This window comes from Cherax quadricarinatus, chromosome 8 (assembly GCF_038502225.1).
Source record: "Cherax quadricarinatus isolate ZL_2023a chromosome 8, ASM3850222v1, whole genome shotgun sequence".
NCBI classification, from domain to species: domain Eukaryota; kingdom Metazoa; phylum Arthropoda; class Malacostraca; order Decapoda; family Parastacidae; genus Cherax; species Cherax quadricarinatus.
In genome coordinates, this window is record NC_091299.1 from 9,599,273 (window position 1) to 9,611,494 (window position 12,222).

At 36.0% G+C, this 12,222-nt stretch overlaps 1 protein-coding gene across 8 annotated transcripts in view; it reads left to right on the forward strand.

Moving 5' to 3' along the window:
• CdGAPr (GTPase-activating protein CdGAPr) overlaps window positions 1-12,222 on the forward strand; it is a 1,516,021-nt gene that overhangs the window by 1,431,643 nt on the left and 72,156 nt on the right. For all 8 annotated transcript variants that reach the window (XM_070082835.1, XM_070082834.1, XM_070082838.1 and 5 more), the window contains 3 exons: window positions 3,132-3,347; window positions 3,532-3,759; window positions 7,160-7,307. In XM_070082835.1, the coding sequence (XP_069938936.1) occupies window positions 3,132-3,347; window positions 3,532-3,759; window positions 7,160-7,307 (592 nt within the window). The remainder of the gene's footprint in view (window positions 1-3,131; window positions 3,348-3,531; window positions 3,760-7,159; window positions 7,308-12,222) is intronic.

A 12,222-nucleotide genomic window follows, 5' to 3' on the forward strand; every position in this document is an offset into this window, starting at 1 on the left:
GAGTTCATTTCTCAGTCATTAGCCGCCCCTTAGCGGTATATTTTTGTATGGTTTTTATGGTTGTATTCTCGTTTTTTGGTCTCATTTGATAGAATGGAAGATATATTACAGAAATAGAGATAATTTTGATTGCTTGAAATTGAGCTCAAAGTAGCGGAAATGTTTGATTCTTTGGCGATGTTCAAGAGTAAATAAATGACGTCACCGTCTAATACATGTCCGCCTGCTAGTCCAAATTCCAATACACAATCATGAATGGATTGACATTATTTATACAATTATTATAATAATAATTGTATAAATAATTGTATGTATACTATTGCATAATAGTAAATCTTCTATTTTTTGTGTGAATAAAAATTCCAAATGGTAAGCAAGAGTAATATAAGAGGGGCCTGGAGCCATGACTAATGAACAGAGAAAATGTTATTTTAGTGCCAAGAATGTCTGCATTGTTTATTCTGGACTCTGTTTTGAAATTGGCATCTTTTGAAATTGGCATCTTTTGAAATTTGTGTGAAATTGGCCAAATTGCCAATTTCTGTCCACTTTATTGGGTAGTTGAAATAGATGAATGGGCAGATTCTTGTGCTCAGTCGAGAGAATAGAAATAAGTAAGTTTATTCAGGTATACAAAATACAGTTGCATAGATTATCATACATAGCAGTGTATGTATAGAGAACCGAGGATATCCCAAAAAAGTCAGAAAGAGTGACTTATTTCCAGTACTTGGCTTGGGCTTGCCATATATGATTTTTGGTAAATATTTTTTTCTCAGTTGTTTGTTGGGCGATTTTATTGAAACTTGGGCAATGTATGATGGAAAGATGCTTCTTAACGTACACCAAAAATGAAAAAAATTGGTCGATAAATAATGGAGTTCACTTCTCAGCCATTAGGCACCTCTTAGTGGTATATTTTCATATGGTTTTTATGGTTGTGTTCTCATTTTTTTTTGTCTCATTTGATAGAATGGAAGATATATTACAGAAATAGATATGATTTTGACAAAAAGTACCATGCAATTGAGCTCAAAGTAGCAGAAATGTTTGATTTTTGCCGATGTTCAATGAACTTTCTTGTGTAAGTAAAGTTGGTTAACTTTATTATGTGTATTCTAACCTAACCGCTCTGTAATCTAGCAAACTCAGTAATCCGGCACACTACAGGTCCCAGTGATGCCAGATTTGTGATGGTGGACTTGTACATATTTAAAACATGAAATAACTTTAAAACACTTGAAATTTTGGAAAGTTTCCAGATATAATGGAGAGATGCAATGCTCATGGATTTCATGGAGAATGTAAACAAACCGGGTGGGGCGCAGTGACCATTTTAGAAAGTCAGGTGGGGGGGAACCCTATAGCGAGTTATGGTCATAATTTGAAATGTCTGTATTAGCGGAATGCCGTAAGGCCAAACACCGTAAAGCAGGGCATTACTTACCTTAAAATATTTTCATCCTTAGCCTATAGTCAGTGGTGTATATATTTATTGTAGGAAGTCTGAATAAATGAAGAATGGGTATAGTAATTGTAAACCACTGCATTAGCAAAATACTGTAAAGTAAAGTGCTGTAAAGTGTAACCTTCCTGTATATAAATTTTTGTAAGTTTTTTGTGGGATTACAATGTGCTATGGTATTGTATGGAAAGTCCATAATATGCACAACATTTTAGGCAAAACTACAGCTTATGTAAGCATACCTTGCTGTGCACTGCCCATCAATCTCTGTTCCATCATCTGTAAGTAGCACTGGTTGAAGGTGCTTAGCAAATCTTGTAGGTTACTGATATAAATTGTGAAATAGTAAAGATACGTAAGTAAAGAAATACCACTTGTGGTTTTGTTTTGGCATGTGTTAATGAGGCAGTATTTGATAAAGGAGACTGTATGGCTTTTGAGTTCATAGGACTTTAGTTTAAGAAAGAAATTTTAAGCAGTAGTATCAAATACTTTTTTGCAGGTCAGTATATATTCATAGAGGATATTGTATTTATCTTTTTGAAGCAAAGTTTAGATTGTCATGCATTTTGTTATGGTGTTATAGGCTCACTTATGACGTACATATGAACAGTTTCAAGGGCTCTTTACATGTGAGCAGTTTCAAGAGTTCTTCTACCCTTGAAACTGCTCAGGCTTTTTTGTTGATTACCTGGTCAACCAGGTTGCTGCAGCTAGTAGTCCTTTCAGGGGAGGGACCTTGATGTTGGTGAGGGGCTCTAGGAATTGGACTATCTTCCCCTTTCTTCAATTCAATCTGAATGCTTTTCATTTCCCAGGCATTATAGAACCACTGTGGGTTTAGCACTTTCCCCGATTAAGAAACTGCATAACAAAATTCAGCTGATGACATGTTGGCCCACATAGCCATTACAACCTGACTAATCAGGGATTTTCAGCATGTAATGGTCCTGTTTCCCCTAGAAAATTTCTTCCTCTTTATTGCAATACGCAACCTATTTTTGGGCCTGAAACTAAATTGCCATACATTAAGTTTGTTTCCTTATGTAGTGTATTTCCTAGAGTATTTCTCAAATATTTCTTAACAGTACTCTTTTGACAGATTTGATATTATCATGTTCTACAGTTGTTTGTCAGAGAGATCTCTGCTTTTGTGGACTAGAGTGACTGGCTAGTTGAGTGTTTCTGAAAATGCTTTGGATTAGTGACTTGATAGAGTATTGCAGTGAATGTTTATAGACATATATGTATTTCAAATTCTTGGTTGCCTTATTTTTATTATGGAGTTTATTTCAGGAGAGGATGGTGCCAAGTACTTTAAGAAGTTCAGATAGTTACCTGGCATGGGTTTGAGTGTCTGAAATATTATTGGCTAGAGGTGACCCTGTTGTGGAGAAGTTGCCCTCAAGCTGTAATACATTTTATGTAGTTGAGATTGGAAGTTAATTATGGGGAAGACAAAAAATATAATTTACTATAGTCAGACATAGCTACATCTTCATTGATATTTTCTGTGGTTATGTTAGGTTGTGTATTTATTATCTCAGGTGTCAATACAGTTATGATATTAGTATGTTTTTATACAATTTACAGATTTCAGTGAAACACCTAAACAAATACTACACACTAGTGCTATGTACAGTATAAATTTTAACCAATATTTCAGGAGCTTCATTCTCTCTCGACCTTCACGGCGGAAACTAAAGCAGTCTGGTATCTTGCGTGAGCGGGTATTTGGTTGTGACCTAGGAGAACATCTTTTAAACTCTGGCCATGAAATTCCCATGGTGTTACGCTGCTGTTCAGAATTTCTGGAGAGCCATGGTGTTGTTGATGGCATTTACCGTCTTTCTGGTATTACATCCAATATCCAGAAATTAAGGTAATTTTTACTGTGATATTTATGTTGTAGTTAAACTGCTTATGAAAACACTACAATTAATTATATGCTCAAGACAAAATAATAGTGTATATATATCAAATTATTAATAAAGAAATACAGTGCAGTACTGCTTTGCTAGAAGGATATACTGTGGGTACATAATCATTTGTTCTGTATTCTGCAGAAATGCATTTGATGAGGATAGAATACCAGACCTGTATGGGGATGACAGCATTGTTCAAGATATTCACTGTGTTTCATCAGTGTTAAAAATGTACTTTAGAGAGTTGCCTAATCCTCTCTTAACATATCAGCTGTATGAAAAATTTGTGGCAGCTGTGATCCAAGACGAGGATATACGACTTTTGTACTTAAGAGATGTGGTTCAACAACTGCCTCCTCCACACTATAGGTAAATAACTGTGTTTTGTAGTACAGTATAACCTGCATGGATATTTACATTGGGGTCCTTGTTTAGGCCCTACTCCAGGATACAGTCTACAACAGTTAACTAATTCAAAGGCATCTATTTACTGCTGGATAACAGGGACAGCAGATTTTAGGAGACTTGCTCATACAGTACATCCCACTTCACCCAGGGTTTGACCCTGGGTACTTTCAGTTGTGAGCTAACACACTATGTGGTGGTTAAACATATAAATGTAGAGTAACTTTTGTAAACAAAGTTTATTTAATTTATCCTGTAGAAGTTATGAAATTCAGTACAGTGGACCTCCTGTTTTCGTACAGTCCGCATATTGTACAATTCAGTTTTAGAACACTTGTTTGGGTGAAATTTTGGTCCGGTTTTCGTACCTCAATCCAGAAATCGTACGTATCATACGCGTCTGCCAGCCTGGGACCGTCGTCAGTCTGGCTTTGTCACTGGTTGAGTGAGCATTCATCTGAAACATTTTGCAATTTTTGTACTTATTTATTGATTGCAACTGCGAAATAAGCCATCATGGGCCCAAAGAAAGTTCCCAGTGCCAGCCCTATGGTAAAGAAGGGGTGGGGTGAGTGGCCAGGATGTGGAAGAGTTGGTGGAGGACCACAGAGAAGAGCTAACCACTGAAGAGCTGCAAGACTTTCATCTGGAACAGCAACAGACCACAGCTGAGGAAATTGCTTCAGAGGAGGAGGAAGAGAGAGAGGATAAAGTGTCTTCTTCAGTGATTAAGGACATGTGTGCAACGTGGAATGAGCTGCAAACTTTTGTTGAAAAATACCACTCTGACAAAGCTAATACAAGCCATATCTACAAGTTCAGTCCCATTTTAGGCAAATCTTAAAGATATACCTGAAATAGAGCTCTCTGGACAGATTTTTAGTGTGACAGGGGTCCACTGCCAGTAAAAAACAAAGAAGGGAAGTAACCCCAGAGAGGGCTTTGATACCTGAAGTCCTTATGGAGGGGGATTTCCCTTCCAAACAATAACCCCCAACTTCCTCTCCCCTCCTCGCCTTCTTCAATACACCAACAAGAGTATTCAACATTTTCATTTATCATTAAAATTAGTCATTTATATTTATTTCTCATTGTTTTCTGTATGTAAAACTATAGTTATTGTTTAAAAAATGTATTTTTTGTTAATATTTTTGGGTGTTTGGAACGGATTAATTGTATTTACATTATTTCTTATGGGAAATATTAATTCAGTTTTTGTATGTTTTGGTTTTAGACCAACCTTCTGGAACAGATTAAGTATGAAAACTGGAGGTTCACTGTATTTTTCAATGGTGTAAATTAATATTTTATTGTAAAATACTGTACTGAATTTCATAACTTTACATGATTAATTAAGTAAAATTACATAACTGTTAACATTTAGTTTTGTCTAGATTTGTGTTTTAGCTATGTAGCTTTACACAGATTCGTGTTTAGATGTGTCCTTTCAAAGTAGTTGCCTTGATGCTATTGAGTGGCTCTTGATTCAAGGCTCTAAACTTATCATCTTCCTTGCATCGAACCTGAATGCCTCTCATTCCCCAGGTGCTGTATGACCCCCATGAGTTTAATGCTTTCCCTAATAAAGATTAATTAAAAAATCTGGATACGTATCTTACTGTTTTGTCCAGAATTAAAATGCTTAAATCCCCATTTGAAACATTTTACAACTAAATTATATACTATATAGGAAAATTATCAGTAAAGTGGAAGCAAAACAGAAAGATAGAAATATAAATGGGAAATTCTATCATAACATGTGGGGTATTTTTCAGAAAATTAACATGTAATGTAACATGTATCATGAAGTGAAGAACATGTGGGAAAAATAGCATTGTGTTGCAGGCATCTCTAAAATTGAAAAGTGTTTTTTATTTTATTATTGTACTAGATAAAAAATACATTATAACTTGCCTCACATTTTGGTCATGCTTTCTTCATTAAATGGAAAAGTATGGAGTTGATATGGACCTACTAGACTGAGGTGGATGGCTATGGCTTTCATGTTGATGTCGATGTAGAATTGTTAGTACTGGTAGCTATATTGCAGTGCTTAAGTGTTCTGTAGTGCATCTGGTATGTTTTATCCTGCAATACTTTATAGAGCTGAGTAGAAAACTTTGTCATAAAAATGTGTGCAAGGTGCCTGGATGTCCAGCAGGATTGGAAGCAAATGGGTTTTAGGACTTGACAAGCTGTTGGAGTGTGAGCAAGGTAACATTTTGTGAAGGGATTCAAGAAAACCAGTTAGCTGGACTTTGAGTGCTGGAGTGCCTGAAATCTGAAGGAGGGGTGGTGATATTTGCAATTTGGGGGCATCTGAATTGTTGTATCGTTATTCATCTGGTAAGATGGTGATGAAGTGAATGATAGTGAAAGTGTTTCTTTTATGGGGTCACCCTGCCTTGGTGGAAGATAGCCAGAGTGTTAAAAAAAAAAAATATGTAAAAATCCTTACCAGTCCCACACAAAATTTCTACTTAAATTTATACATCAGAGATATTAGATCATTTGATATTATACATGTATTGTATTAATATCCTGAATGAATATGCAGTATATTTTAGCATGAACTGATTATGCAGGTAGATAAATGAAGGTTACGAAGGTATGTGATACTGAAAGGTTGTTGCAAAGACGACACAAAATTCAAACACTGGGACACTTGAGGTCACTGTTTCGTAATCACAGTTGCACCTTTTGCAAGAACAGCTTCCTTGATTGCCGTTTTCCTGCTCACTATAGTAGAGATGGTTGATTGGGGTTTACTATACAACCTGACCAGCTCCGACACACGCACTCCACATTTGTACTTTGCAATTATCTCTTTCTTCATTTCAATAGTCATTAGCACCCTTGGTCTTGAAGGATTGGCACTAGAAGCTTTCTTGGGGCCCATGGTGACTTATTTTGCAGAAACAAGCACCAAAAACAGTGATAATATGGAATGTACCGAATGTATCCTTAGATGCGCGCACACTGGCTGGCTTGTAAACACTGGTACACACGGGGAAGTTCAGGCCACATGTGGACACGTCTCGTACGAATTGCATCACATACCGGGTTTTGTAACGGGAACCGAGGCAAATTTTTGGCGATATAATGCATCGGTTACCAGATTTATCGGATACCGATAGCATCACGAACCGGGGGTCCATCTACTTTTGGAGCACTGCACATGTGAATGTAGATCTATGTTTGGACAGTTTAAGGGTTAAGAATTAGTATATATTTTTTTATACTTGCATATTTAATATACCCTGTTGAATGCTGCCCCAGAGCATTCTTATGGCTTGCAACTGACTCTGTAGAGTGAATGGCATTAGCCTATACCATTAAATTTTATTTCTCTTAAATTTTTCAGAACGCTTGAATATCTTGTGCAGCACCTGGCAAGAGTTGCTTCACATAGTGCAGAAACGGGTATGACAGCAAAAAATATAGCCATTGTGTGGGCCCCCAACCTCTTGCGATCTAAAGACTTAGATATGGGTGGTGTTGCAGCACTTCAGGTGGGTACATCTGACAATACAGATTATACCAATGATTAAGTTTGGTATTAAAATTTCAGAATTGGAATTTGCAGCTGTGTTGAATATTGCAGGTTGGCACATTGTATTAGAATTTGAGAATTAGAATTTGCACTGCAATACTAGTGAATAGTGTAGGATGGTATATTTTAGATTTGAATTTTATATCTGTATTGAATAGTGTAAGATAGTTCTTAAGTACACTATACACATGTTAAGCTGTTTATTATTTAACTTACAGTAATTGGTAATTTTAAGGGTAACATGGTGAATCAAGGCATAAACAGAGCAAGCCTTTATTAAAATAAAATAATGATTGACTGAGTGAGAGGTGTGTCAGGGTAGCTTTGATAAAGTTCTCACTGAGTGAATTCTCTCTAACAAAAGCTGGCTCTGTCTACCTGTCTGTGATTTACTATATGATGTCAGCTTGTTGCCTATCTTTCACATCAAGGGTAATATGTATCATAAATGTTAATTTTCCTCAGACGCACTGTACTGTATTATCCTTCCATGAGACGAAGTTTATTGCAAGGAATTTATAAACCATTACAGAAGGTAATGGAACTAATATTCTTTTTTTGTTACACTTTGTTTATTTGTTAAAAAGTTTATTTTTGTGAGAAATTCTATGGATAAGTCCTCTACCATGTTGTTGTATTGTACCTGTCAGAGATGTTTCTCTAAGTGTTTTTGATGTGTCTGAAACATTCAGCTCTAAAGGCTTTTCCCTTGCTTATAACTTCCTTAAGATACTAAGATTTTTCTGTGATTTTCAAGTACTGTTTGTTGCAGTAACTTTGCTTGGACTCCCTGTAAGTTAAATGTCATATCACTCTCAATTCTCACATCTCTTTCAAGAATCTAAATTGCAATAGAGTTACTTAGGTTTTATCTAGGCAAGCATGTGCTAGACTATTTTTTCATCCCATCTTTGTATGGTTTAATTATGTGGGAAGATAATCTTTACAATTGTGAATGTTTGACTTTGCTGAAGATAACTGGTCCTGAAATTACAGTAGTTTCCATAAAAATTGCATACGGGAAATTATAATATGCACTCTCCCATAACTGCTCACTGGAGTGAGAGATATGAGAAGATGTGCAGAATATAGATAGTGGACAAGAGTAAGTACAGTTAGAAAGCAGTTTCAGCAGCAGTGCCATCATCCATGGTTCAACACTTTTCAAACTTCTACTGGTAGATATAAAAAATATTGCTGTAGGCCTGTGAGCCACAAACAGCAACAGCCTTGTTGTTGATTCATCTACAGCCTTGTTGTTCAGATAGTTAACAGGAAAATCTAGCCTCAGGTTTGACTGTGAGAGTAGAACTCTGAACTAGGCATAGGTTAATCAAGACTTAAATGAAATAGATTGAAAAGGTATTATAAATGACCTGAATATAAACCAATGCCTTGAGAGTTTGAGGTCAGTGACACTAGAAACATGCTCCAGACTCTAACAGTTAAGAAAAAAGGAAAAGAAGATGCAAGTTAGAAAGAGAATGATGCTCTCTCTGTAGATGAGGATGAAGAGTTGCAGAACTTCTGAGGAGTACTAGAATTTCCCAAAGAGTGAAAAAAAACTGTTGGTTAGAGAAAAAACAAAGAGCTAAGACAGAGTTCAAAAAGTTATTAGAAAAATGTAAGGTATAATAACCCAAAATACTGTTTCTCTTATGCAAAATCCAAGACAAGAAACAAACTCAAGTATTGAGCCCTTGCTTAAGGAAGATGGAATTTTCACTAATGTCAGTAAAGAAATGAGTGGAATACAGTATTAAGAACATAACTTAATGAACAGTAAGTCATACTGTTTAATAAACTAAAGATTGGCAACCATGACTTAAATATTTAATGAATGCTGCCACAAACTCCACCATTTGAGGGATTGTTTTTAAATGTTGTAGTGAGGAAGAGACTGGAGGTAGTGGACATGTGTTTGAGATAGATATAGTGTGAATATTATGTAGAACCAGAAGTAGTGAAGACATTAAAAGGTGTGGCTGTATGAAATATATAATTCAGGGACTGGAAGAGTTATTGGGATGGTTTGGTCATTTAGATATAGTGGAGAAGGTAAATAGAGGGTGTACTTATCTGGAGTAGATGGCAGGAGGTGCATAAAATGTTAAAGAATGTTGGAAGGAGGGTGTGAAGGACATTTTGGGAGGTAGAGCCTTGAGCATCCAGGTGTGTGTGAGCATGTTAGATTGAAGTGAGCAAAAATAAGTAGTTCTTTGGATTTGACATGCTGTTGGAGTGTAAGCATTGTAATATCAGTGAAGTAATTCAGGAAAAACTCATTAGCCAGACTTGAGTTTGGGTTGTGGGAAGTGCAGTGTCTGAGCATTGAATGATGGTTAGGTATATTTTCAGTTCATTGAGTTATTATATTGTGATGACTGTGCACCTCTGAAGAGACAGCTAAGGAGTGAGTGATAGTTATTTTTATTTTTTTTTGTCACTCCCTTTCTTGGGAAACAGCCACATTAAAACAAAAGCCATTTTAAGTGTTAGGGCTCTTCATAATTTTATGTTCTTTAAATTAGTGTGTGTCTCAAGGCTTAAGTATTTTAATTCCTTTAGCAATTTTCAGTGACTTTTTTTTTGTTTGTTTTAGAGAGTTGTAACAAGTGACTCCTGGCTTTATGCAGTAGGTGTATTCCAGATCCATGGTAACTGTACTAAAAGCAAAAAGGCAATCAATATTTAATTCTGCATAAGAATCTTTAATGTTGCATGAATTTGCATAAAGTGAAGTCAAATGAGCAAGGAAAACTTGTATTTTATGTATTAAAAACTACTGTACATACATTTTGTATCCTACAAAATTCAGCATAACAGTATGTACTTAATGCAGGTTCTAGGATTTGGCTGTGATGAGAGGGAGGAGGGAAGAGGATTAAGAGGGAAGGAGGTGATTGCTAGGGAAGAAAGGAAAAGAGAAAGAGAGACAAGTGGATGTACTTTCAAAATTATTTCATGAAAGTGGTAGTATCATTGATTTGCTGTCTAGCCAGATGATCTAGGTGTTACAGACATTCGTGTTATTAACTTTCATTATGGTTTTTTGTCAGTATTATCTTTATTTCTGATTTGTTGTTTCTGATGTAACAGTAGTATCTAGTAGTAGTGATAGTGGAACATAAATAATATAAATTATGATTGTAGAAGAATTGCTATAAGCCAACAAATTTGGTGGTAGAAAGACATATAGCAGTCATTTATTAATTTCTGGGAAGTGTTCATCATATACCAGTTGGTCAGTCTGTTGTGTCAATTGAGGTGATGGAAGTAATAGCACATTGTCATCATCTAGTTGTGAGACTGATGGTTATGTATCATCCTAGCACTGATGGTGGATTCATTGTTTCTTATTATGTAAATTTGGTTTTCTTATTGAATCTTTTACAATGGAGATTGGTTATCTTCTTGTGTGTGTGTGTGTGTGTGTGTGTGTGTGTGTGTGTGTGTGTGTGTGTGTGTGTGTGTGTGTGTGTGTTTGTGTTTGTGTATGATGACTGACTACTGGATTGATTGTCCACAACAGATGTATTATAATTATAATCATGGGGGAGCGCTACAACAGATGTAATATTCATGCAAGTTCTTGGAGCGAACAGACTTGAATAATTTTGAGAATAATTTGTTATCACACACCCATTGGTGGCCATATATTGGATTTGGTTCTGTCTCCCTCTAATTTCTAATTCTCAGATCAATAAAGATATTGAGGTAATACCTCTCAACATTTAGTCTTGATATCTTGGTGTCATTGTTTATTTATGTATTTATTTATTAATTTGAACATGATACAGAGAAGTACAAGGAATACAATTTTTAAAGTGCAGCATGCCAAAGCCCCTTGTATGCAGAGCATTATGGGCAGGCTTAAAATTAACTTAAGAATAACTAAGCTATGATATATTCAGTGTGAGTATACACTGCATTTCCATAATTAAGAGAGACTGTGATCTGGGCCAGGTTGGTGTAATGGCAAAGGATGCCTCAAGCAAGGTGGACACATCCACAATGTCTGTTGACAAATTAGATAAGAGTTATGATGAGATGTTTGTGGTTGTGACTAGTAAGTTTTGTCCTTCAGTAACTGAGAAGATCTTGATTCGTGACTTTGTCATTTGGTATGATTTGTCTGGTGCCCAGCTATGCATGTTTTGTAAGGAGCACAGATCATTCATGGTATAGATTGCATACTTATGGATCATGGTCTGATTTTGTGGAAACCTCTAGAGCAGTGGTGAAGAAGGTATCAGCTCATAAAATGCACTACTTCAGGGAAAAAACTGAATCTTATGGAAAGCAATGGCTCCTGTTTGCCCATCCAATTTACCTGCTTTTCAGCTGGCCTCAGCTGCAGAGCAGTGGAATTTGGCTTGTTCACTTCTCAAGAACCCTTCCCTTGATTCAGAAAACATGTTAAATTATTGTCCTGCTTCAAATCATGGCTTCTTATCTAAATTGATTGAACTACTTTAATGATAGTTTCCTTGTCTGTAGAGGAGTAACGTTTTACTGTGTGTTTGGTCTGCACATAGACTGTTTCATGCAATTGAAATGGGTTTGTGTAAAGTTTATAATGGTTTGGTTCTGAACACTTGTTTAGGAAATGCATTGCTGCTAATTTTGTTGGACCTCTCTGCTGTATTTGATACCATTGATGATGGATTACTTATAAGTGATCTTGTCATCTGTGGCTTTAGAGATACTGCATTATTTCTTCTAAAACTGCATCTTTCTGGTCAGTCATATCAAGTACTAGTCAATGATTCTATACCTTAGTCATCTCCTTTGCCTTATGACATTCCTCTGGGCTCTATTTGTAGACTGGTATTGTTTACTGTGTATATTAGTGGCTTAGCCTTACTGTTGAT